This window comes from Pristiophorus japonicus, chromosome 1 (assembly GCF_044704955.1).
Source record: "Pristiophorus japonicus isolate sPriJap1 chromosome 1, sPriJap1.hap1, whole genome shotgun sequence".
NCBI classification, from domain to species: domain Eukaryota; kingdom Metazoa; phylum Chordata; class Chondrichthyes; family Pristiophoridae; genus Pristiophorus; species Pristiophorus japonicus.
In genome coordinates this window covers 522,745,873-522,773,312 of record NC_091977.1, presented here as the reverse complement: position 1 = coordinate 522,773,312, position 27,440 = coordinate 522,745,873, and the positions used below count along the sequence as shown (strand labels likewise).

The 27,440-nt window shown below is 44.7% G+C and overlaps 1 protein-coding gene across 2 annotated transcripts; it reads right to left on the bottom strand.

The window, feature by feature from the left end:
* Positions 1-8,002: 8,002 nt before the first annotated feature.
* Positions 8,003-27,371, bottom strand: psmg2 (proteasome (prosome, macropain) assembly chaperone 2). Of its 2 annotated transcripts, none has more exons than XM_070877022.1 (7): positions 27,185-27,354; positions 21,760-21,931; positions 20,010-20,068; positions 17,590-17,708; positions 12,943-13,116; positions 10,117-10,237; positions 8,003-8,575 (listed from the first exon to the last, which is right to left on the bottom strand). In XM_070877022.1, exons 1-7 carry the CDS (start codon positions 27,248-27,250, stop codon positions 8,483-8,485), a joined length of 804 nt encoding a protein of 267 aa, XP_070733123.1. In that variant the 5' UTR covers positions 27,251-27,354; the 3' UTR covers positions 8,003-8,482. The 2 variants fall into 2 exon arrangements, with proteins under 2 accessions (XP_070733123.1, XP_070733121.1); XM_070877020.1 differs by lacking the exon at positions 8,003-8,575 and adding an exon at positions 8,583-9,969 and having other exon boundaries at positions 27,185-27,371.
* Between the last annotated feature and the right edge of the window lie 69 nt (positions 27,372-27,440).

Sequence of the window (27,440 nt, the reverse complement as noted above, 5' to 3'; positions counted from 1 at the left end):
ATTTCCTCAAGTACTCTGGGATGCAGATTATCAGGCCCTGGGGATTTATCAGCCTTCAGTCCCATCAATTTCCCCAACACAATTTCCTGACTAATAAGGATTTCCTTCAGTTCCTCCTTTTGGCTAGACCCTTGTTCCCCTAGTTTTTCCGGAAGGTTATTTGTGTCTTCCTTAGTGAAGACAGAACCAAAGTATTTGTTCAATTGGTCTGCCATTTCTTTGTTCCCCATTATAAATTGACCTGATTTTGACTACATTTGTCATCACTAATCTTTTTCTCTTCACATATCTATAGAAGCTTTTGCAGTCAGTTTTATGTTCCCTGCAAGCTTACTCTCATACCCTATTTCCCCCTCCTAATTAAACCTTTTGTCCTCCTCTGCTGAATTCTAAATTTCTCCCAGTCCTCAGGTTTGCTGCTTTTTCTGGCCAATTTATATGCCTCTTCATTGGATTTAACACTATCCCGAATTTCCCTTGTTAGCCACGGTTGAGCCACCTTCCCCGTTTTACTTTTACGCCAGACAGGGATGTACAATTGTTGAAGTTCATCCATGTGATCTTTAAATGTCTGCCATTGCCTATCCACCATCAACCCTTTAAGTATCATTCGCCAGTCTATCCTAGCCAATTCACGTCTCATAACATCGAAGTTACGTTTCTTTAAGTTCAGGACTCTAGTCTCTGAATTAACTGTGTCACTCTCCATCTTAATAAAGAATTCTACCATATTATGGTCACTCTTCCCCAAGGGGCCTCGCACAACAAGATTGTTAGTTAATCCTCTCTCGTTAAACATCACCCAGTCTTGGATGGCCAGCTCTCTAGTTGGTTCCTCGACGTATTGTAGAAACATAGAAAATAGGTGCAGGAGTAGGCCATTCGGCCCTTCTAGCCTGCACCGCCATTCAATGAGTTCATGGCTGAACATGCAACTTCAGTACCCCATTCCTGCTTTCTCGCCATACCCCTTGATCCCCCTAGTAGTAAGGACTTCATCTAACTCCTTTTTGAATATATTTAGTGAATTGGCCTCAACAACTTTCTGTGGTAGAGAATTCCATAGGTTCACCACTCTCTGGGTGAAGAAGTTCCTCCTCATCTCGGTCCTAAATGGCTTACCCCTTATCCTTAGACTGTGTCCCCTGGTTCTGGACTTCCCCCAACATTGGGAACATTCTTCCTGCATCTAACCTGTCTAAACCCATCAGAATTTTAAACGTTTCTATGAGGTCCCCTCTCATTCTTCTGAACTCCAGTGAATACAAGCCCAGTTGATCCAGTCTTTCTTGATAGGTCAGTCCCGCCATCCCGGGAATCAGTCTGGTGAACCTTCGCTGCACTCCCTCAATAGCAAGAATGTCCTTCCTCAGGTTAGGAGACCAAAACTGTACACAATACTCCAGGTGTGGCCTCACCAAGGCCCTGTACAACTGTAGCAACACCTCCCTGCCCCTGAACTCAAATCCCCTCGCTATGAAGGCCAACATGCCATTTGCTTTCTTAACCGCCTGTTGTACCTGCATGCCAACCTTCAATGACTAATGTACCATGACACCCAGGTCTCGTTGCACTTCCCCTTTTCCTAATCTGTCACCATTCAGATAATAGTCTGTCTCTCTGTTTTTACCACCAAAGTGGATAACCTCACATTTATCCACATTATACTTCATCTGCCATGCATTTGCCCACTCACCTAACTTATCCAAGTCGCTCTGCAGCCTCATAGCATCCTCCTCGCAGCTCACACTGCCATCCAACTTAGTGTCATCTGCAAATTTGGAGATGCTACATTTAATCCACTAGTCACTGCCTGCCATTCTGAAAAGTCCCCATTTATTCCTACTCTTTGCTTCCTGTCTGACAACCAGTTCTCAATCCATGTCAGCACACTACCCCCAATCCCATGTGCTTTAACTTTGCACATTAATCTCTTGTGTGGGACCTTGTCGAAAGCCTTCTGAAAGTCCAAATACACCACATCAACTGGTTCTCCCTTGTCCACTCTACTGGAAACATCCTCAAAAAATTCCGGAAGATTTGTCAAGCATGATTTCCCTTTCACAAATTCATGCTGATTGGACCTATCATGTCACCTCTTTCCGAATGCGCTGCTATGACATCCTTAATAATTGATTCCATCATTTTACCCACTACTGAGGTCAGGCTGACCAGTCTATAATTCCCTGTTTTCTCGCTTCCTCCTTTTTTAAAAAGTGGGGTTATTTTGGCTACCCTCCACTCCATAGGAACTGATCCAGTCTATGGAATGTTGGAAAATGACTGTCAATGCAATCTGCTATTTCCAAGGCCACCTCCTTAAGTACTCTGGGATGCAGTCCATCAGGCCCTGGGGATTTATCGGCCTTCAATCCCATCAATTTCCCCAACACAATTTCCCGACTAATAAGGATTTCCCTCAGTTCCTCCTCCTTACTAGACCCTCTGACACCTTTTATATCCGGAAGGTTGTTTGTGTCCTCCTTAGTGAATACCGAACCAAAGTACTTGTTCAATTGGTCCGCCATTTCTTTGTTCCCCGTTATGACTTCCCCTGATTCTGACTGCAGGGAACCTACGTTTGTCTTTACTAACCTTTTTCTCTTTACATACCTATCAAAACTTTTGCAATCTGCCTTAATGTTCCCTGCAAGCTTCTTCTCGTACTCTATTTTCCCTGCCCTAATCAAACCCTTTGTCCTCCTCTGCTGAGTTCTAAATTTCACCCAGTCCCTGGGTTCGCTGCTATTTCTGGCCAATTTGTATGCCACTTCCTTGGCTTTAATACTATCCCTGATTTCCCTTAATAGCCACGGTTGAGCCACCTTCCCTTTTTTATTTTTACGCCAGACAGGAATGTACAATTGTTGTAGTTCATCCATGCGGTCTCTAAATGTCTGCCATTGCCCATCCACAGTCAACCCCTTAAGTATCATTCGCCAATCTATCCTAGCCAATTCACGTCTCATACCTTCAAAGTTAGCCTTCTTTAAGTTCTGGACCATGGTCTCTGAATTAACTGTTTCATTTTCCATCCTAATGCAGAATTCCACCATATTATGGTCACTCTTCCCCAAGGGGCCTCGCACAACGAGATTGCTAATTAATCTTCTCTCATAACACAACACCCAGTCTAAGATGGCCTCCCCCCTAGTTGGTTCCTCGACATATTGGTCTAGAAAACCATCCCTTATGCACTCCAGGAATCCTCCTCCACCGTATTGCTTCCAGTTTGGTTAGCCCAATCTATGTGCATATTAAAGTCACCTATTATAACTGCTGCACCTTTATTGCATGCACCCCTAATTTCCTGTTTGATGCCCTACCCAACATCACTACTACTGTTTGGAGGTCTGTACACAACTCCCACTAACGTTTTTTGCCCTTTGGTGTTCTGCAGCTCTACCCATATAGATTCCACATCATCCAAGCTAATGTCCTTCCTAACTCTTGCATTAATCTCCTCCTTAACCAGCAATGCTACCCCACCTCCTTTTCCTTTTATTCGATCCTTCCTGAATGTTGAATACCCCTGGATGTTGAGTTCCCAGCCCTGATCATCCTGGAGCCACGTCTCTGTAATCCCAATCACATCATATTTGTTCACATCTATTTGCACAGTTAATTCATCCACCTTATTACAGATATTCCTTGCATTAAGACACAAAGCCTTCAGGCTTGTTTTTTTTAACACCCTTTGTCCTTTAGAATTTTGCTATACAGTGGCCCTTTTTGTTCTTTGCCTTGGGTTTCTCTGCCCTCCACTTTTCCTCATCTCCTTTCTGTCTTTTGCTTTTGTCTCCTTTTTGTTTCCCTCTGTCTCCCTGCATTGGTTCCCATCCCCCTGCCATATTAGTTTAACTCCTCCCCAACAGCACTAGCAAACACTCCCCCTAGGACATTGGTTCCGGTCCTGCCCAGGTGCAGACCGTCCGGTTTGTACTGGTCCCACCTCCCCCAGAACCGGTTCCAATGCCTCAGGAATTTGAATCCCTCCCTGCTGCACCACTGCTCAAGCCACGTATTCATCTGCGCTATCCTGCGATTCCTACTCTGACTAGCACATGGCACTGGTAGCAATCCCGAGATTACTACTTTTGAGGTCCTACTTTTTAATTTAGCTCCTAGCTCCTTAAATTCGTTTCGTAGGACCTCATCCCGTTTTTTACCTATGTCGTTGGTACCAATGTGCACCACGACAACTGGCTGTTCTCCCTCCCTTTTTAGAATGTCCTGCACCCGCTCCGAGACATTCTTGACCTTTGCACCAGGGAGGCAACATACCATCCTGGAGTCTCGGTTGCAGCCGCAGAAACGCATATCTATTCCCCTTACAATTGAATCCCCCATCACTATCGCTCTCCCACTCTTTTTCCTGCCCTCCTGTGCAACAGAGCCAGCCACGGTGCCATGAACTTGGCTGCTGCTGCCCTGATGAGTCATCCCCCTCAACAGTACCCAAAGCAGTGTATCTGTTTTGCAGGGGGATGACCACAGGGGACCCCTGCACTACCTTCCTTGCACTGCTCTTCCTGCTGGTCTTCCATTCCCTATCTGGCTGTGGACCCTTTCCCTGCGGTACGACCAACTCGCTACACGTGATACTCACGTCATTCTCAGCATCGTGGATGCTCCAGAGTGAATCCACCCTCAGCTCCAACTCCGCAACGCGGTCCGTCAGGTGCTGGAGGCGGATACACTTCCCGCACACGTTGTCCTCAGGGACACCGGAAGTGTCCGAGTTCCCACATGGTACAGGAGGAGCATAACACGTGACCGAGCTGTCCTGCCATGACTTAACCCTTAGATAAGCAACAATAATGCTAAAGTTTACTCACTGTTATAGAAGAGAAAAAAGAAAACTACTCACCAATCACTTACCCCCTTGGCTGTGACGTCACCTTTCTGTTTCTTTCTACTTCTTTTTTGCCTTCTCCCTGTAGCTGTACAAGCCACGCCTCTCCACGCACCTCCTCGACGCTGGGCCCCGGACTTCCTGCTGTGCCTTTTATAGGCCTCACCAACGAACTCCCGACGCTGTTCCTGACTGCCGCCGACGCTGCTAGAAAACCATTCCTTATACACTCCAGGAAATCCTCCACTGTGTTGCTACCAGTTTGGTTAGCCCAATCTATATGCTGATTAAAGTCACCCATGATAACTGCTGTACCTTTATTGCATGCATCCCTAATTTCCTGCCATCCCCAACCTCACTACTACCGTTTAGTGGCCTGTACACAACTCCTACTAGCATTTTCTGCCCTTTGGTGTTCTGCAGCTCTACCCATACAGATTCCACATCATCCATGCTAATGTCCTTCCTTACTATTGCATTAATCTCCTCTTTAACCAGCAACGCTACCTCACCTCCTTTTCCTTTCTGTCTAGCCTTCCTGAATATTGAATACCGCTGGATGGTCACCCTGGAGCCATGTCTCCGTAATCCCAATTACATCATATCCGTTAACAGCTATCTGCGCAGTTAATTCACCCACCTCATTACAAATGCTCCGCGCATTGAGATACAGAGCCTTCAGGTTTGTTTTTTTAACACTCTTTGTCCTTTTAGAATTATGTTGTAATGTGGCCCTTTTTGATTTTTGCCCTTGATTTCTCTGCCTGCCACTTTTCCTTATCTCCTTTCTACCTTTTGCTTCTGCCCCCATTTTACTTCCCTCTGTTTCCCTGCATAGATTCCCATCCCCCTGCCAACAGCACTAGCAAACACTCCCCCTAGGACAGGTGCAGACCGTCCGGTTTATACTGGTCCTACCTCCCCCAGAACCCAGAACCGGTATCATCAGCATACATGTGACAACTTACATTGCCGAGAGGCAGTGTGGATGAGAAATATGAGTGGGCCAAGGATTGATCCTTGGGGGACACCACAGGTGACAGTGCGGGATCAGGCAAAGAAGCTATTGTAGGTGACTATGGTTATGACTGGAGCGATAGGAATTAAACCAGGTAAGTGCAGTCCCATCCAGTTGAGAGGCGTTGGAGCAGAATTTTGTGGTCAACCATATCAATAAAGGTTATTGCAGGAAATGGCATTTTAATGTTTTAACTTGGGTACAGGTAGATAGGATTTAATAGAATAGTTTGATTTAAGTTGTATAAATGGTGATAGAGTAGTGACTGCTATTCCGCACATAAATCTTCCTCGAGCAACAATCTTGTTTTCTTCAAATAACTTTATTTTGCTAAAGGTGAGGTATGTCACTCGTGGAGAATGAAATTTGAAGTTTTGCACCTTCCCCAGGTCAGGCGTAGCACAATCAAATGTGAAATAAACATTCACTAACCCAGCAGAGCCTTCAACTTCAGAAAAGCATACCCACCAATGTCACATCTAGTACTGAAGTGGGATTTCCCATTGGTGCTGAATGGAGTTACGAATCTGTGCCCGTAAGGAAGTAAATTGCAGTTTTCCAAATTTATTTAATCCAGAACCTTGCGTCAGCAGAATGCAGATTTCATCCTGTAACTTTGTTTAATTCAAACCTGGATCCCCAGGATACTGCGCCACACAGTTATCCTTTGGCTTTCTTTTGTAAATTAAAATTGATTCAAATAGTTTCCTTTTAAAATTTTGTTCTTGATGTGGGTGACAGGGAAGTCTATTTATTGCCAATCCCTTGTTGCACTGAAGATGGTGGGCCTTCTCCCAATTGTGTTGCTACTGTGTGTCAGGATATTGGCTCAGCCATGAAGGAATGTCAATATACACCCAAGTCAGGCTGGTGTGAGACTTTAAAATGAATGATAAATCGGACACTTTTATTTAAAAAATTTCAGGGCTACGGGGAAAGCGACCAGCTGAAGTGCTCTTGCAGCGAGTGAGCATGGACTCGTGGGCCAAATGGCCTCCTACTGGTCTGTAACCATACTATGATTTTTATTTGGCAAAAATTGAAGAAAGAAATGGGTCAATAAACTTCTGAGCCACATAACTTGCTCAACTGAATTTATTCAAACCAAATCTCAGATCTTTATCTGTGAAAACAATTAACACAAATTCAGGTGAGCCATTGACCCATTTGATTCATTTTATACTAAAATCCTGGTCACAGCATTCCATCATAGATGTAATCTAAAGACTTTGCAAAGTTAGAGCGATCAGGACCCAATTCTTAACAAGAATTAATTTTTAGAATGCAGAAATGTTGTAATAAGTCACTCGTCATTCTTTCCAGGACAGCACAGCCAGCTGTAGAATCCCTTTAGTCTGTTCCAACACACCCTAGCTCCAATATCAGCAAAACATTTAGGGGCTGAAGTTGCCCTCTGACTGAAAGGGAGTGTACTCATCAATCTTGAAGATTTTTCTCCGCCCCAATCCCTGGGGCAGAGAGTAAAGTGAAATTCAGCTCTTTGACTTTTTATTTTTCGCTCAGATTCATCAGCGTTGCGCTGATGACGTCAAGGCAACACGGATATGCTGCCCTAACGCGTCACCACCTTCCTCCCCTTTAGTGAGTTAAAGGGACGATCACTGCTGGAAAACAAATGGAGCGCAATTTCATAAATGTCGGTGACTCCACGCAAGACTAGGCGGTGGTCCTACGGCATTTAAAGGGGCAATTAGAATTGTATATCTTCCTTCCAAATGCTACCTAACTGGTTTCTGGGGGAGGAACGTCCCATTTCCAAGAGCCTTCGAGTCGAACAAGAAGTTAGAAATGGGTGGCGGGTGGGCTTTTCGAAGAGACCTCTGCCGCTAAGGAGCAATCTCCAGCCTCGAGTATCTGACTAGAAATGGACAGAGACAGACTGCCAGAGCACTGAACAGTTTGATCACGACTTCTCTGACTTGCATTAAACATTCTATTGGCTTTGCTGGGTGGAGCATGGCAAGTGTCAACGCTAAAGTTCTTAGGTGCAGCTCAACTTCAGCCATTGCTATTTGAACAGCAATTGTATCTATGTTAACTGCCTCAGTGGCTTATGTTGAAACCTGGAGAAAGTTATAAACAGCAATTTATAAACACAAAGCAAAATGTCAAGAGTACAGAAAATGTTTTACTTTTAAAAGTAGCAATTTTCTCAAACCCTGAGCATGTGGTTCAAGTGAGACTTTAGATGGCCGATAAATGCCAGCTAGAGACAATTAAAAAAACATTTACACAATGTACATAGCACTAATTCTCAAAGTACTTCTGAAAACGACAGTTCCTTTCTTACAAAGCCACATTTTACACATTTCATTCGCTGCATATTTAAAGTACATCAATCCCTCATTTTAAACATACCATGTATTTCTGTTCACATACCTAGTGATAGTAAATACTTTATAATCGATAAGACAGCAAGGTTTCTGCAGCAAAATGGGTAGTAGATACAGTACATAATTTAGATCTTCGGAGTACTGAAGCTTTTAAGCGTATTGCCATGAAGTCAATGAGTCACTGTAACAAGCAGTGCGAAAGTGTAAACATAGTTTCAACCCATTTAAGGTCACATTACAGTCTGGATTTTTAGATTAGAAGAGAGCTGGTGGAATGCCACTGCCAAACAGCAATCTCCAAGAACTTGGGATCTTCCACTGTGCCTGGGTCACGGTTTGCTGATCATTCTGAAGGGAAGCATTTCAATCAATCAATCAAACAGATCAACCCCATTCAATTGCAGCATCCTGTGTCAATACTGTGCTGTAGCCAGAAAGTTACATAACCCGTGTAGTACGAGTCTTCCTTGAAACATTTTAAACTCCATATGCCAATAAAATACTGGTGTCAGCTCACAAACAAATCGAGGGTCATTGCCTCGAAGTGATTCACAGCCTGCTCAGTCAGTCAGAGGTTATTTCCCAACTCTAGTCTAACCAAGGCTTCACTCTAAGCTGTGCCCTTGGATCAGAGGATCCTGAAACACCAGCAGCACTAAATCACTTCCCAGTAAATGGCAGGATAGCCAAGTGGCGGCACTGGACCAGTACAGAAGCTATATTTGCCATGCTGGCCTTAAACACCCCACCATATCCAATTTGCTACATGCTATTCAGTAATAGATTTACCCAATCTTCCCAAAAGGAAAAAAAGTTTCTCAGATCGATGAAATTCTACATCAAAAGATGGAGGATAAGGAGTTTGAAGCTCAGCTTTGGTACAAACAAGATACAGCTGTGGTTCAGCCTGAATGAACATCCAAAGAGGGATAAGCTCAAGGAGAGGGTTTGGTGTCAGTTAAATAAGCTGGCTCAACTGAAGGAAGTTTTAAATTTTTTGCAACTTAAAATGGAAAGATATATTGGCTTTGAAGAGGTTACAGCGCAGATTCACCAGAATATACCAGGGATTAAAGGGTTGAACTCGAGAGAAAAGGTTGCATAAAATTGGCTTATCCTTCCTTGAAGTTAGAAGGCCGAGGGCAACCTGGACCTTAGTAAAATGGTGGGATCTCCTTAACCAAAGAGTCAAGGATTGAGAAAGAAACAGGAACGACAGAGATGGGTGAATTAGAGCCAAATTAGGTACAGAAAGAGAAATAATGAGGGGGAAAGAAAGATTGGATTGAGAGAGAGAAAACGAAAGTATGATTTTTAAAAAGTCTCCAAGAATAATTTACCAGAGACTGCTCAAAAGCTGGAATAACAGTTTAAATTGTTCCCTTTCTGGGCCAGAGAAGCTTGATTGGCATTTCATCAACAGTTAAAAGGTTACTTACGCTCTTAATTATGAGCCCCAATTTACTGCGACGAGTTTAATGGGCAATTAATGTACAAATCCAGAAAGTTCTTAAAAATAACGGAGACAGAGGACAAGATGCCGTTTGTGCAAAGCTAACAGCGGAGCGGCGTAAATCGAGCAAGTTCTGGAGATTTGCAACTCACGGCACATCTCTTAATCCCCCAAGCTTGCTGTCTGATTTGCGCATTAATAACGGCGTGTGTCGTGAAGTCACCATTACTTCTCCAGGAAGATTTGGCTCATTTTCGTTAAAATACACAGCTGCACCAGTTTGATATCCCTGATAAAGAATGGATTTATTTTAATCAAATATTCCACTACTCCAAAAATAAGAGAAACCACCTGTACCACAGTCACTAGCTAATGTTCAAGCAATCTCAGGGATCACTTTGAACAGTTTACAGTTCAGCAGAAAGGCATCACTTACTGTTTTTTCTATTAACTGAATCCACTCATTCAGGAAGGTGAGAAGGTTGAATGCATCAGGGATATTATCCCCTTCGGAACAGAAAATCAGGAGCACTGCCAATGGAATTCCTTCAGTGCAACTACACACAAACAAAATAAGCAAGACAGTTAGCCCACAAACAGGTGCAGAAATATTTCCTTTACTATAAAACTCTGAATTTCTTAGTGCTATCTATCCAGTCCTTTAGGTCTTCACTGTTGCCGTATTCAGCAAGCGTTGACCAGAGACTGCTCAAATGCGCTAGTATTTTGTGTGTCGAGTTGAGCCAGATTTTAAATTCCCGCAGGTAGTTTTGTTAAAGTGCTCCCTCTGGTGACCCAGCTGAGCACTGCTGAAACTCAACTCAGCTGAGCACAACCTATCCTTGGCATAGGTTTGAACCAGGTCTTATTGTTGGGAATTCTGACACTTGTGGAGCCAACAGGCAGCCCCCAAATGTACACATCACATAACCTGGTCAGCCAGTGAATGAAGGCACATACCCTCACAAACGAGATTTAATCTGGGCTGTCTCTGAACAAAGGGAGTGGAATAGAAGTTTTCCTAGTCTTTCATTGGAACCCACCTGTTTTACTGTTAAGGTTATAAGAACATAAGAATTAGGAACAGGAGTAGGCCATCTAGCCCCTCAGATAAGCTGGTCATATCTCTTCCAACAGCATTCATGTGGTTTTTTTTCCTAACCTTAGTTTGGTGAGAATTGCCTGTCTGAGATTAAGCTGTGGTTGAGCCAAAGTTTCCTACAATTCATCAAGACGATCACTGCCATTGTTTTCATTCACACCAAAAATCCTTTTCCTTCCCCTCCACCCTCTTCCCAGGCTGCTCAATTAAGCCGAGCCACACTCACTGCACACACCCTCGCACTGTGCAATCCAAAACGAAGCTTCAGACCCTGTTACTGTATCCACTGCCAATATTACTTACTTCCAAAATGTCACATGGCTTCTCTCCATCTTGTGTGGGCTCAGTGGGCAACACTCTCGCCTCTGAGTCAGAAGGTTGTGGGTTCAAGTCCCACTCCAGAGATTTGAGCACAGAAATCTAAGCTGACAGTGCAGTGCTGAGTGAGTGCTGCACTATCGGAGGTGCTGCCTTTTGGATGAGATGTTAAACTGAAGCCCCGACCACTCCCTCAGAGGGACGTAAAAGATCCCATGGCACTATTTTGAAGAAGAGCAGGGGAGTTATCCCCAGTGTCCTGGGCCAATATTTATCCCTCAATCAACATCACTCAAGGAGATTATATATCACATTGCTGCTTGTGTGCAAATTGGCTGCCGAGTTTCCCACAACAGTGACCGCACATCACGAAAGACGCTATATAAATGCAAGTCTTTCTTTTTTGACCTTACTGGAAACACATCTCGCTCACCCCTAGACTTCTGAAATGCCCACCTTGGCAGCTTCACACCCTCCATAAATTTCAAATCATCTAACCCTGCACGGAACCCCACACCCATCCTCGATTGTTTGTATTGGCTCCTCATCTCGGTCTATAAATCTATCCACCTTCTTGCACATCTACTTAACCTTCTGCAGGACCTATGTCCTCCAGCCCTCTGACTCTGGTGTCCTGGGCATCACTCTCTCTCCCCTTCCTTCACCCTCTTGTTCTATCTTTGCAAGAGAACCTTCAGTTGCCTTGGCCCTAATTCTTTGGAAAATCTTCACCAAATCCCTTTATTCACTACTTTCCTTCCCTGCGTTTGAGAGCCTTCTGAAGAGGCATCGATTCATCGAAGCTTTTGGTCACCTTTCCCAATCCTCCTGGAAAGGCATCCATTTCTTCAAAAGGTCCTTTTCTACATTAAAAATACTATAGTAGGCTGAGTATTTTGCAGAGAGTGACTCATCTCCTGACTTCCCAAAGTCTTTCCACCATCTACAAAGCACAAATCAGGAGTGTGATGGAACACTCTCCAATTGCCTGGTTGAGTGCAGTGCCAACAACACAAGATACTCGACACCATCCAGGACAAAGCAGCCCGCTTGATTAGCACCCCACCCATCACCAGCATGCATCGTCTAGTGTGTACTATCTACAAGGTACACTGCAGCAACTTGCCAAGGCTTCTTCGACACAACCCCGCAGCCCCCCCAAACCCATGACTTCCATCACCTAGAAGGACAAAGGTAGCAGGCGCATGGGAACACCACCTCCAAGTTCCCTTGCAAGTCATGTACCATCCTGACTTGGAAATATGTTGCAGTTCCTTTATCGGCGCTGGGTCAAAATCCTGGAACTCCTTCCCAAACAGCACTGTGGGAGAACCTTCACCGCACGGACTGCAGCGGTTCAAGAAGGAGGCTCACCACCTCCTTCTCAAGGGCAATTAGGGATGGGCAATAAATGCTGGCCTTGCCAGCGATGCCCACATCCCAGGAATGAATAAAAATATATAAATCCGGCACTGTTGTTGAGAATATCTTGGGCAGCCAGAATATGCTGTAGATTCCTGAGTGTACATCACCCTTGAATGCAAGTTAATGTGCAGTGCATTCCAGGGCTTGCAATTCAGTAGCTGAAGCTTTGCAAATCAAAACCCAAGTAGCAGGTTGTACCAGCTTGAGTTGCTTCAGTCTTGAACATGTTGTGGGGTAAACCAAAGCCATCAGCCAGCATGTTTGGAATTGAATCTCAGTTAAATTCCATCCCTCCAGTTGCAATGGTGCAGGTTATCAAGAGATCTCCGTCATACTTATGCCACACTGCACCCTGCAGTTACACAGCGAAACATCATCCTCACTCTGTGAGCACCACAGACATATCAAATCTCCTACCTGTCATTGTAGAGCGATTTTGTGATGCCCCCTCCTGGTATGTAGATCTCTTGTTCCTCCTCACTAATCCCAGGGAAGGCCGCTACCCTTTCCAGTTCTTTCCATTCGAGGGTCTGGAACTTGTCTCCCGAAATGGTCTGAAGAGCAGGCGTTGCCAAATAGCGTAATGGAGTGCTGGGAAGATGGAACGCAGTTTCTAAAGTGTTTGATTGCACTGGTAGAATTTTAAGTTTCATGCTGACTTTCCTTTAATAAAATTAAGAAGCATGCACCTGTTCTTGCTCCAACACCTTTATAAAACACAAGAACAGTTAAATGTAACCCCCTAGTCTATCACCTTCCACTACTTGTCCACTGGGAACTATGTCCACTTCTAACCTTTCCAGACATAGAAAATAGGTGCAGGAGTAGGCCATTCGGTCCTTCGAGCCTGCACTGCCATTCAATATGATCATGCAACTTCAGTACCCCATTCCTGCTTTCTCTCCATACCCCTTGATCCCTTTAGCCGTAAGGGTCACATCTAACTCCCTTTTGAATATATCTAACGAACTGGCCTCAACAACTTTCTGTGGTAGAGAATTCCACAGATTCACAACTCTCTGGATGAAGAAGTTTCTCCTCATCTCGGTCCTCTTGTCCCTCGACTGTGACCCCTGGTTCTGGACTCCCCAACATCAGTAACATTCTTTCTGCATCTCACCTGTCCAATCCCGTCAGAACGTTCTCCAGCTAAAAACTTTCCGCCCTTAATTTGTGTGGCAATCCGAAATTCTACACACATCAGTTTTGGTCTCCTAACTTGAGGAAGGACATTCTTGCTATTGAGGGAGTGCAGCGAAGGTTCACCAGACTGATTCCCAGGATGGCGGGACTGACATATCAAGAAAGACTGGATCAACTGGGCTTGTATTCACTGGAGTACAGAAGAATGAGAGGGGATCTCATAGAAACATTTAAAATTCTGACGGGTTTAGACAGGTTAGATGCAGGAAGAATGTTCCCAATGTTGGGGAAGTCCAGAACCAGGGGTCACAGTCTAAGGATAAGGGGTAAGCCATTTAGGACCGAGATGAGGAGAAACTTCTTCACCCAGAGAGTGGTGAACCTGTGGAATTCTCTACCACAGAAAGTTGTTGAGGCCAATTCACTAAATATATTCAAAAAGGAGTTAGATGTAGTCCTTACTACTAGGGGGATCAAGAGGTATGGCGAGAAAGCAGGAATGGGGTACTGAAGTTGCATGTTCAGCCATGAACTCATTGAATGGCGGTGCAGGCTCGAAGGGCCGAATGGCCTACTCATGCACCAATTTTCTATGTTTCTATCAGATTTATGAATAAATTAATATGCAACGATTCGTGCAAAGGCAGGCAAATTAATAGTAAGTGAAATGTATCCAGAAAAAAAAAAGAGATCCTCACAGGATTTCCAGACACGCAAAAAGTTATTAGGTTCTTAGTTATCACAACACTGTCTAAAATCTACACCAAATAATCCTAAACAGCCTTGTAAATATGGATAACATTTAACTAAACTAACAGCAGTACAAGAACGCCGGAACTGGCAGACACTTGTTAATTGTTTAACTTGTTCTTACAGGCTTGTTCTTTTGGGCTAGAAATTGGCCAGCCTTGCACCCGTTTTTTTCCGGCGATATTTCGCCTTTTTTGACAGAAAAAGGTGTTCACTTAAAGTGACCAAAGTGGTGCGCCGGCGGTTTTGAAATACCGCTGAAAAGCGGACCGCCGTCGTGCAAGATGGAAAAAAGCGATACAGGCACAGCATCAAGAATTCGGAAGTTTCAGGAACGAGGCCGCTCAGGATTGTGTACTTCCGGACTTCAGAACGTCTTCCCGTCATCCCGAGTCCAGAAACGCCTGGGACAAGGTAGGTAGGGGAGGGGTCGAGTGGGGGCCGGCCCGAGGTTGGCGGGGGAGAGGTCGGCGACAGCCCGAGGCCCACCCGTATTCTGGGTGAAAAAAAACACCCGAGAAAAGCCTGCGTTACAGCCCCAGAAACAGTGGTAAGTATGAAGCAAAAAAGGCAAGTTAAAGTTTTTACTTTTTAATTCTTTTTCAGCGATTCGCTAGATAAGTGTCTTGTGATTTTTTATTTTTGCATTTTGTGTGTGTTTTCCCCTCTCCCAGGGCCTGTCCTTTTAGCGGTAATCAGCCTCGAACTAAAATTGGCGAGGGCCACGGTTTCCACCGCGAATCCTCGTGCATGCCGATTTTTACCATCAGGCATATTTTTTGGGGCCAATTTTAGGCCTTTAAAAAATAGTGGCAATTTAACTATTTTTGGCGAAAATGCTGAAAAAAATACCATCGTCAAAAGACGAATTTATAGCCCTATATCTGTAACTACAACGCAGGCCACTACACCCCTCAGGATAAGGGGTCAGTAATTTAAGAATGAGATGTGGAAGAATTTCTTCACTCAGAGGATTGTGAATCTTTGTAATTTTCTACCCCAGAGGTCTGTGGCTGTTGAGTCGTTGAGTATATTCAAGGCTGAGATCGATAGATTTTTGGAGTCAAGAGGAATCAAGGGATATGAGAATCAGGCGGGAAAGTAGAGCTGAGGTAGAAAATCAGCCATGATCTTGAATGGCGGAGCAGGCTCCCAATTCTTATGTTATGTAACAGTAAAATGGGACCACAAATTAGTACAAAGGCTGAAAGCTCACACATCATTATACAAACTCCTAGTATATTAGTATTAGTATATATAGGAATTATAGACCAGTTAGCCTGACATCGGTAGTGGGGAAAATGTTGGAATCAATTATTAAAGATGAAATAGCAGTGCATTCGGAAAGCAGTGACAGGATCGGTCCAAGTCAGCATGGATTTATGAAAGGGAAATCATGCTTGACAAATCTTCTAGAATTTTTTGAGGATATAACTCGTACAGTGGACAAGGGAGAACCAGTGGATGTGGTGTATTTGGACTTTCAAAAGACTTTTGACAAGACCCCACACAAGAGATTAGTGTGCAAAATTAAAGCACATGGTATTGGGGGTAATGTATTAACATGGATAGAGAACTGGTTGGCAGACAGGAAGCAAAGAGTAGGAATAAACGGGTCCTTTTCAGAATGGCAGACAGTGACTAGTGGGGTACCGCAAGGTTCAGTGCTGGGATCCCAGCTATTTACAATATACATCAATAATTTAGACAAAAGAATTGAATGTAATATCGCCAAGTTTGCAGATGACACTAAGCTGGGTGGCGGTGTGAGCTGTGAGGAGGATACTAAGAGGCTGCAGGATGACTTGGACAGATTAGGGGAGTGGGCAAATGCATGGAAGATGCAGTATAATGTATTTCTATTTTTGCCACCCACTTTGGTGGCAAAAATAGGAAGGCAGAATATTATCTGAATGGTGACAGCTTAGGAAAAGGGGAGGTGCAATGAGACCTGAGTGTCATGGTACATCAGTCATTGTAAGTTGGCATGCAGGTGGTGAAGAAGGCAAATAGCATGTTGGCCTTCATAGCGAGAGGATTAGAGTATAGGACACTGCAGTTGTACAGGGGCTTGGTGAGGCCACACCTTGAATATTGTGTACAGTTTTGGTCTCCTAATCTGAGGAAGGACATTCTTGCCATTGAGGGAGTGCAGCGAAGGTTCACCAGACTGATTCCCGGGATGGCAGGACTGACATATGAAGAAAGATTGGATCGACTAGGCTTATATTCACTGGAATTTAGATGAGAGGGGATCTCATAGAAACATATAAAATTCTGATGGGATTGGACAGGTTAGATGCAGGAAGAATGTTCCCAATGTTGGGAAAGTCCAGAACCAGGGGTCACAGTCTAAGGATAAGGGGTAAGCCATTTAGGACCGAGATGAGGCGAAACCTCTTCACTCAGAGAATTGTGAACCTGTGGAATTCTCTACCACAGAAAGTTGTTGAGGTCAGTTCGTTATATATATTCAAAAGGGAGTTAGATGTGGCTCTTACGGCTAAAGGGATCAAGGGGTATGGAGAGAAAGCAGGAATGGGGTACTGAAGTTGCATGATCAGTCATGATCATATTGAATGGTGGTGCAGACTCGAAGGGCCGAATGGCCTACTCGTGCACCTATTCTCTATGTTTCTATATTTCTATGAAAACTTGATTTTTTTTGCTGGAAATCACAGATGGAATGCTAAGTTTGTGACGCGAGAGATCGTTTTGACATTTTGTATGTTGGCGCTGTATACATTTCTATCCTGCTCGTGAGAAACTTGTTCAAAAAAAACGGATTAGAAATGAGGCAAAAATTGTTGTCCTCTCCTGAAGATGCTGACTCTTACCGAGACGCAGTTCCACAAGTGGCACCAGCCCTCGGTACCTCACCCCAAGTGGCTAGTCTTTTACATGAGAGCTTTGGCAAGTGTCAGAGGTGATTCAACCATGGGACTATCACAACTGATCCCGATCTGCCTAGCTGTAGTCAGTTAAATAACCAACAGGAGCTGGATCTCCCCGCTTCACAGTCCAGACAGTCCTTGCTGAGACCAGCTGACACAGAATAGCTAGGATCAGACCTGGTCTTCTTACCTCAGTAATGTACCATTCACCCACTGAACATTTGAAACCTAATTTTATCATTTTTAAAGTTAAAACTTATGTTGCTGCTGACCCTACCCAACAAGCTGCCGGTCGACACGGTGGTGGGCGTGGCTGCTGGACAAGACCACGACTCTGCTGAATTCACTCTCTTTAATCCAAGAAAGGAGCTGCTGTCGGAATGAGCGGTGTTTACCCTATAAGAAGCGAATAAAACTCTGGTTATTACATAGAATTTACAGCATTTACACAAACAGGCCATTCGGCCCAACTGATCCATGCGGTGTTTATGCTCCACACAAGCCTCCTCCCACCCTACTTCATCGCACCACGTCAGCATATCGTTCTATTCCTTTCTCCCTCATGTACTAAATGCATCTACACTATTCCTTGTGGTAGCATTTTCCACATTCTAACCACTGGGTAAAGAAGTTTTAGTGAGTTTAACATCCTGCTTAATTAAGTTAAAATAAAACAGATGGCAATTAGGATGTCAAATGGAACTATTTCTACCCCAAAAGCTAATAGGTCACAAGACAGGTTTGGATGAACAAAAGCCCATTCAATCTCATCTTTCCAAAAGAACAACCCTACCATTTCTCCAATGAAACCCTTCGCTGTTTCTTAACGGAGGCCAACGTCCTGACTTCAAAACAAATGGGCTTCCTGTTTCTAAAACATTACTGCGTTCTGAAATGGAAATGACTTAATGCGCTGTCTTTCCATTTAAGGACAGGAGACGCGTTGTGACTATGACCACCTGGTCTTTCACACGAGAGCAAACTGCATTCAACATCTGAATGTACTTCATCAGAACAATTACCACCACCTTGCTCTAAAACACATTATGCATTTGATGTGCTGAATGGCAGATCATAATAATCCATTTTTATTTGAAAGCAAGTCTTTTCCAGTTTAAAGACTGAATGCCAAATTCCAAAGCTGAGAATGGTCAGACAGTGAAGCGAACAGGGCAGCGCAGTATACATAAACCCCAAGGCACCCCAGTTACCTAGCAGATTGCCTATGGTGTTGTTCACAGGTAGTCTGGGGCTTTAAACATGCCTATGATGTATAGCTGTGTTTAACCTGCACTGCATCTTTAAAGGCTACTGGACAAGTAACAAATTGAAATGTTTGCAGATCGTTTAAAAGTTAATTGTAAATCTCCGACTCCTGCTCTTAGGGATCAGAAAACAACATTGGGAAATTGAGAGATTGGGAAATGTTGCTGTTCAGAGGGACCTGGGTGTCCTTGTGCACAAATCACTGAAAGTTAACATGCAGGTACAGCAAGCAATTAAGAAAGCAAATAGCCTTTATTACAAGAGGATTTGAGTATGAGAGTAAAGATGTCTTACTGCAATTATATAGGTGAGACCACACCTGGAGTACTGTGCACAGTTTTGGTCTCCTTACCTAAGGAAGGATATAATTGCCATAGAGGGATTGCAATGAAGGTTCACCAGACTGATTCCTGGGATGGAAGGATTGTCTTATGAGGAGAGATTGAGTAGATTAGGCCTATATTCTCTAGAGTTTAGAAGAATGAGGTGTGATCTAATTGAAACACACACAATTCTTACAGGGCTTGACAGGATAGATGCAGGGAGGATGTTTCCCCTGGCTGGAGTCTAGAATCAGGGGTCAGTCTCAGAATAAAGGGTCGGCCATTTAGGACTGAGATGAGGAGAAATTTCTTCGCTCAGAGTGGTGAATGTTTGAAATTCTCTATCCCAGAGGGCTGTGGAGGCTCAATCGTTGAGTATGTTCAATACAGAGATCGATAGATTTTTGAATATTAAGGGCATCAAGAGATATCAAGAGCAGGAAAGTGGAGTTGAGGTAGAAGATCAGCCATGATCTTATTGAATGGCGGAGCAGGTTCCTGCTCCTATTTCTTATAAAATAGAACAAGGAATGACTTGTTTGTCTTATCTTGTCTCGGTTTTGTTGGCATATGCAGTCTAGCTGTACTCTGCCAACTTTGGCCAGGACACAAGAGATAACACCACTGCTCTACTTCAAAATAGTTCCATGGTCCACCCAAGAGAGCAGACGGGGCCTCGGTTTAACGCTCTCTCGGCTGAGTCAGAAGGCTGTGGGCTCATGTTCCATTCCAGAGACTTGAGCACAAAATTGTAGGCTGACACTCCGGTGCTGTGCTGAGGGAGTGCTGCACTGTCATTAGTGCCAACTTTCCAAAAAAATTCCATTCCAGTACTAAAACAGTTCAAAGGCCTCAGAAGTCCAAATTGCTTAATCAACCACGATTAGTTACAATGGTGTCATCCAAGTCTCATGTACTTGCTGAATACCTTGATACAATTCAGTACATGCTAAAACAAAATCTCTTTATGGAAACTAATTTTCAGTCCCAGACATCTCATCTCCCATTTTGATATTTGGTGAGGGCAAACAGCTTCATTTAAATTCCCACTGCTTTAAAACACCATTAAACAAAGACAGAAATCTCCTTATTTTGTTGCAGTGAATACCTGAACAATTGGGGAACGAATCTGCAGGACTGCCAACTTCTGCTCTGCCGATGCATAAACTGTAAACAGAGAGAAAATCAGCACATGAAACACAAGAGGCCACCAAACTATCACATTGAAGCTTTTGCAGTTATAGGAACCAGTTTATTTATAATATACCACATCCTCAAGAAGAAAGACTTCCATTCCAGTCGGGAAAATGAGCAACATCAGGGACTATTCTTTTGCAATTAGAACAATGAACCATTTTCTGGCTGGATGTAATTATAATAACTACATAATAACTAATTAAAATGGCTGCCTTTGGAAGCCATACAAAAAGGTCTGTACGTGAGGGGTCTGCTCCACCAGCCTGTCCTCGCCACACAGCACTGCCCCCCAGTCATCAAGATCCACGGTGTGGCCCTGGACAACGTGGACGACTTCCCATACATTGGGAGCCTCTTATCAACAAGAGCAGGCATTGACGACACGATTCAACATTGCCTCCAGTGCGTCAGTGCAGCCTTCGGCCGCCTGAGGAAAAGAGTGTTTGAAGACCAGACCCTCAAAACTGCCACCAAGCTCATGGTCTACAGGGCTGTAGTAATACCCGCCCTCCTGTATGGCTCAGAGACATGGACCATGTACAGTAGACACCTCAAATCGCTGAAGAAATACCACTAATTATGTCTCCGCAAGATCTTACAAATCCCCTGGAAGGACAGATGCACCAACATTAGTGTCCTCGACCAGGCCAACATCCCCAGCATTGAAGCACTGACCACACTTGATCAGCTCCGCTGGGCAGGCCACATAGTTTGCATGCCAGACACAAGACTCCCAACGCAAGCGCTCTACTCGGAACTCCTTCACGGCAAACGAGCCAAAGGTGGGCAGCGGAAACATTACAAGGACACCCTCAAAGCCTTCCTGTTAAAGTGCAACATCTCCACTGACATCTGGAAGTCCCTGGCCAAAGACCGTCCTCAGTCGAGGAAGTGCATCCAGGAGGGCTCTGAGCACCTCGAGTCTCAATGCCAAGAGCATGCAGAAATCAAGCGCATTTCCCCCCCCGCCCTTTAATAACCTGGAGGTCACGATTGACCAGAAACGTAACTGGACCAGCCACGTAAATACTGTGGCAACAAGAGCAGGTCAGAGGCTGGGTATTCTGCGGCGAGTGTCTCACCTTCTGACTCCCAAAAGCCTTTCCACCATCTACAAGGCACAAGTCAGGAGCGTGATGGAATACTTTTCACTTGCCTGGATGAGTGCAGCTTGAACACTGAAGAAGCTCGGCACCATAACAGGACAAAGCAGCCTGCTTGAGTGGCACCCCATCCACCACATTAAACATTCATTCTCTCCACCACCGGTGTACCATATACAAGATGCACTGCAGCAACTCGCCACAGCTTCTTGGGCAGCACCTCTCAAACCTGCGACCTCTACCACCAAGAAGGACTAGGGATGCAGGTACACGGAAACGCCATCACCTGCAAGTTCCCCTCCAAGTTACACATCGGCAAACCAGTGTGCCAAGGGATCGTTTACGTCCACCTGAGGGAGCAGACAGGGCCTCGGATTAACGTCTCATCAGAAGATGGCACCTCCGACAGTACAGCACCCCCTCAGTATTTTAAGAAAAGGTAAAGGATATTGAGCTCTTTTTTGATAGAATCGACCTACCACCTAACTATATTCCTTAATGCTCTCTCGCAACACATCCAATTGCCTCTCGTTCTCCTTAATGCAAAAAGCTACTCACCCTCAGAGCTGATGCACATTTCTGCTGAATTCTCTGAAGTTGTTGCATATGGATTGTTTCCCACCACCGGAAGCAGGCAATCACTGTGGAAATAACCAACCCGTGGCAAACTGAGTGTAGAGATGATCAGATCCACTGTTAGCTGACCAACGTTACCCACAGACACAACTGGCTGTAACATCAAAAAGATCAGTTAATTGAAAATTATATCAAATTACACTTATGCTGCATTGTGCCTCATAACTAAACAGATCCACGGTATAATCGAGGAAATAAAGTTCACCGAGTTCCTAACATTAGAATTATTTTATCCCTCCCCCACCACTCACAGGGCACACCATTGCCACAGAACTCACGAGCTTGTAAAAGAATGCAAAGACAGCAGCAATCAGGCCTTAGACTTACCGACTTATTGGCCACATATCTGGATACAAAACATCCTATCTTCATGTGGTGCACAATGCTTTTCTCCTCTCATTTCCATCCACCAGTCATACACTTGATATTGGGAATATACTTTGCAGGAATATCACTAGTGTCATCCCTCTACCCTATCCCATTTTTTTCTTCTCCTTACCCACCCGTTTTCAATTGCCATCACGCAAGCTTCAGCAGCCAAAATGGTGCAATAATTTAGGCTGCAAAGTAAGGCTCTCTTATACTTTCCCCAGGATGGGGCCGCACGGGCAATTTCAGGTTTTCCGCTGCATGAGAATTTATTTTTGGGGAGGTTAGGCGAAGAGAGAGTGAGCATTAATTATAAAGTGGAACTGGAGGAGGAAGTATATAGACAATGTATGACTGACAGTGAGAGCAGTATGCCGAGCGTAACTGAAGGGAGCCCTTCAGGTATCCAAGATAATTATAGTTAGATTACAGGGGTGGCGTGATCTGGAATTAGGGGAATATTTTGTTCTTGGTCAATGCACTTTGTTCTGCGTGGCGTGTTTCTTTCAACACGTGGTCCCTTTAGATTTCTGCGCAGTATTCACAATGTAAAAGATTGTAAGAGGCGCACAGCTTAGAGGGGACATTGTTTACAGCATTTTAGGCAGAATCTAGGCCAAAATTCAAGATTAGGTTGGATAAGCGGATGACAGAAATTGAGTTTTAGGGATTTGGGGAGAGGGTGGATAAATGTAAGAACCGTTTGTTCATGTGGAGGGTCAATACCAACAGAACTAGTTGGGCCAAAAGGCAAGTTTCCGTATTGTAGCTTCTATGTAGTTTTCTTCAAAAAACCTACCACCAGATTTCCAACCTCCCATTCCTCTCCAAAGTTCTTGAACATCATTTCACTTCCCAAATCCTTTCCCATCTTTCCTGCAACTCTATATTTGCACCACTCCAATCAGGTTTCCACTCCTGCCACAGTACTAAAACAACATTTAACAAAGTCACAAATGACATCCTATGCATCAGTGGCCGTGGTGCACTAGCCCTCCTCACCCTTCTCAATCAGTCTGCACCCATTGACATGATTGACCATTCTATTGCCCAGCTGGATGGGACTGCTCTCGCCCGGTGCCATTCTTATCTATCCAGTCGTAGCCAGCAAACCTCATACAATGAATGGCTTCTCTTACCGCTCGCGCAACATTACCTCCAGAGTTTCTCAAGGATCTATCCTTGGCCCCCTCTTATTATGCATATATATGTTGCCCTTCAGATAGAAGAGAATGCAAAAGTAAAATATTGCAGATGCTGGAAATCTTAAACAAATACAGAAAACACTGAAACAATCAGCAAAGTCAGACAGATCCTGACAGGGTGTTTTAGGTATGGACTCTTCCTCATACAGAGGAGACCATCATACCAAAAGGCTGGACTGCAGTGAAGCCCAACACCATCTGTGAAAGGTCAGTACTTCAGCCACATTTTATATAGAATTACATTAACAGCACAGAAGGATGCCATTTGGCCCCATAGGCCTATGAAAAAGAAAAGACTTGCATTTATATAGCGCTTTTCACAATCTCAGGTCATCCCAAAGCGCTTTAGTCAATGAAGTACTTTTTGAAGTGCAGTCACTGTTGTAATGTAGAAAATGCAGCAATCAATTTGCACATAGCAAGATCCCATAAATAGCAATGTGATAATGACCAGATAATCTGTTTTAGAGATGTGGATTGAGGGATAAATATTGGCCAGGACACCAGGGATAACTTCCCTGCTCTCTTTGAAATAGTGGCCATGAGATCTTTTACATCCACTGAGCAAAGGCTGACAATGTGCCAGTGTTTGTGTTCCACAGGAGGCACCTCCCACACCCCCTTCTTCATCTCAGCCCATCAGCAGAACCTGGAGTACTGTGTACAGTTTTGGTCTCCTTATCTAAGGAAGGATATACTTGCCTGGGAGGCAACAAAGGTTCACCAGACTGATTCCTGGGATGAGGGGGCTGTCTTATGATGATTATAGAAACATAGAAAATAGGTGCAGGAGTAGGCCATTCGGCCCTTCTAGCCTGCACCGCTATTCAATGAGTTCATGGCTGAACATGCAACTTCAGTACCCCATTCCTGCTTTCTCACCATACCCCTTGATCCCCCTAGTAGTAAGGACTAATCTAACTCTTTTTTGAATATATTTAGTGAATTGGCCTCAACAACTTTCTGTGGTAGAGAATTCCACAGGTTCACCACTCTCTGGGTGAAAAAGTTCCTTCTCATCTCGGTCCTAAATGGCTTACCCCTTATCCTTAGACTGTGACCCCTGGTTCTGGTCTTCCCCAACATTGGGAACATTCTTCTTGCATCTAACCTGTCTAAACCCATCAGAATTTTAAACGTTTCTATGAGGTCCCCTCTCATTCTTCTGAACTCCAGTGAATACAAGCCCAGTTGATCCAGTCTTTCTTGATAGGTCAGTCCCGCCATCCCAGGAATCAGTCTGGTGAACCTTCGCTGCACTCCCTCAATAGCAAGAATGTCCTTCCTCAGGTTAGGAGACCAAAACTGTACACAATACTCCAGGTGTGGCCTCACCAATGCCCTGTACAACTGTAGCAACACCTCCCTGCCCTTGTACTCAAATCCCCTCGCTATGAAGGCCAACATGCCATTTGCTTTCTTAACCGCCTGCTGTACCTGCATGCCAACCTTCAATGACTGATGTACCATAACACCCAGGTCTCGTTGCACCTCCCCTTTTCCTAATCTGTCACCATTCAGATAATAGTCTGTCTCTCTGTTTTTACCACCAAAGTGGATAACCTCACATTTATCCACATTATACTTCATCTGCCATGCATTTGCTCACTCAACCTATCCAAGTCGCTCTGCAGCCTCACAGCATCCTCCTCACAGCTCACACTGCCACCTAACTTAGTGTCATCCGCAAATTTGGAGATACTACATTTAATCCCCTCGTCTAAATCATTAATGTACAGTGTAAACAGCTGGGGCCCCAGCACAGAACCTTGCGGTACCCCACTAGTCACCGCCTGCCATTCTGAAAAGTACCCATTTACTCCTACACTTTGCTTCCTGTCTGACAACCAGTTCTCAATCCATGTCAGCACACTACCCCCAATCCCATGTGCTTTAACTTTGCACATTAATCTCTTGTGTGGGACCTTGTCGAAAGCCTTCTGAAAATCCAAATATACCACATCAACTGCTTCTCCCTTGTCCACTCTACTGGAAACATCATCAAAAAATTCTAGAAGATTTGTCAAGCATGATTTCCCTTTCACAAATCCATGTTGACTTGGACCTATCATGTCACCTCTTTCCAAATGCGCTGCTATGACATCCTTAATAATTGATTCCATCATCTTACCCACTACCGATGTCAGGCTTACCGGTCTATAATTCTGTTTTCTCTCTCCCTCCTTTTTTTAAAAAGTGGGGTTACATTGGCTGCCCTCCACTCGATAGGAACTGATCCAGAGTCAATAGAATGTTGGAAAATGACTGTCAATGCATCCGCTATTTCCAAGGCCACCTCCTTAAGTACTCTGGGATGCAGTCCATCAGGCCCTGGGGATTTATCGGCCTTCAATCCCATTAATTTCCCCAACACAATTTCCCGACTAATAAGGATTTCCCTCAGTTCCTCCTCTTTACTAGACCCTCTGACCCTTCTTATATCCGGAAGGTTGTGTGGAATGGGCCTATACTCACTGGAGTTTAGAAGAATGAGGTGATCTCATTGAAACATACAAGATTCTGAAGGAGATTTACAGGGTAGCTGCTGAGAGGTTGTTTCCCCTGGTTGGAGAATCTAGAACTAGGGGGCACAGGCTCAGGATAAGGGGTAGGGTATTTAAGACTGAGATGAGGAGGAATTTCTTCACTCAAAGGGTTGTGAATCTTTCGAATTCTCTACCTCAGAGGGCTGTGGATGCTGAGTCTCTGAATATATTTTTGGAGTCTAGGGGAATCAAGAGTTATGGGGAGTGGGCAGGGAAGTGGAGAGGCCAAGATCAGATCAGCCATGATCTTACTGAATGATGGAGCAGGCTCGAGGTGCTGTACTGCCTACTCCTGCTCCTATTTCTTATGTTATTGACTGAACGCACATTGTTGGAGGAAATAAAATTATGGACCGGCATGGTCCCTATGGGCCGAATGGCCTTCCCTTGTTGTCGTAATGACTAATTATTAGCATCCTCAACTAGGCCAACATCCCCAGCATTGAAGCACTGATCACACTTGATCAGCTCTGTTGGGCAGGCCAAATCGTTCGCATGCCAGATACGAGACTCCCAAAGCAAGCGCCCTACTCGGAATTCCGTCACGGCAGACAAGCCAAAGATGGGCAGAGGAAAAGTTTCAAGGACACCCTCAAAGCCTCCCTGATAAAGTGCAACATCCCCACTGACACCTGGGAGTCCCTGGCCAAAGACCGCCCCAAGCGGAGGAAGTGCATCCGGGAGGGCGCTGAGCACCTCGAGTCTCGTCGCCGAGAGCATGCAGAAACCAGGCGCAGGCAGCGGAAAGAGCGTGCGGCAAACCAGTCCCACCCACCCTTACCCTCAACGACTGTCTGTCCCACCTGTGACAGAGACTGTAATTCCCTAATTGAACTGTTCAGTCACCTAAGAACTCATTTTTAAATTGGAAGCAAGTCTTCCTCGATTCCGAGGGACTGTCTGTGATGATGATGATGAATTATTGAGACTTCCAGCAAGAGAGCTGGATAATTCACAGGTTTAAAGGCCGGCTGTTGAGTAAATCGCACTTTATGGAAAGCACCCACTGGAAAAGCTTTACGTGTTTTTCTCTCTCAGATCTGACGAAGGGCCGCCGGCCTGAACCGTAAACTCTGGCTCTCTCTGTCTGTCTGTCTGTCTGTCCACAGACGCGGCCCGAGCCGCTGAGTGCTTTCTGTCTCTGTGTCAGATTTCCAGCCGCCGGCAGTGAGGGTTTTTTTTTAATTTGCTTTTCGGACCGTCCGTCCTTTGGATGCGATTGCCTACCATGATGAGGGTGTAGCCGCCGAGGTTCCCACAGGCCGGCCCAGTGGCGATAAACACGCTCGCCATGCCCAGGCCCGAGACGCCGCCGCTCCGCACCAACCGTCACTGTCGCTTCCTAATGACGCACACGCCGATTCGGGGGTCCTTCCGTTCCGACCGGCGCATCACACAAAGGGCGCCAGTGCGATCATTTTAAAAAAATTATTTAGAAGCAGCTAGCTGCAGCTGTTTCTTTCAAATCCGACTGAACAATCCC

Bases quoted from the DNA above. Each gene is read 5' to 3' on its own strand.
- psmg2 (XM_070877020.1), bottom strand. From the start codon at position 27,250: ATGGCGAGCGTGTTTATCGCCACTGGGCCGGCCTGTGGGAACCTCGGC. The intron at 13,117-17,589 runs GTAGGGTCAGCA...CCATCTTCCCAG, and splicing joins GTCGACCGGCAGCTTGTTGG to CACTCCATTACGCTATTTGG. The intron at 9,970-10,116 runs GTAAGTGATGCC...ATTCTTTATCAG, and splicing joins TTCAGTTAATAGAAAAAACA to GGATATCAAACTGGTGCAGC.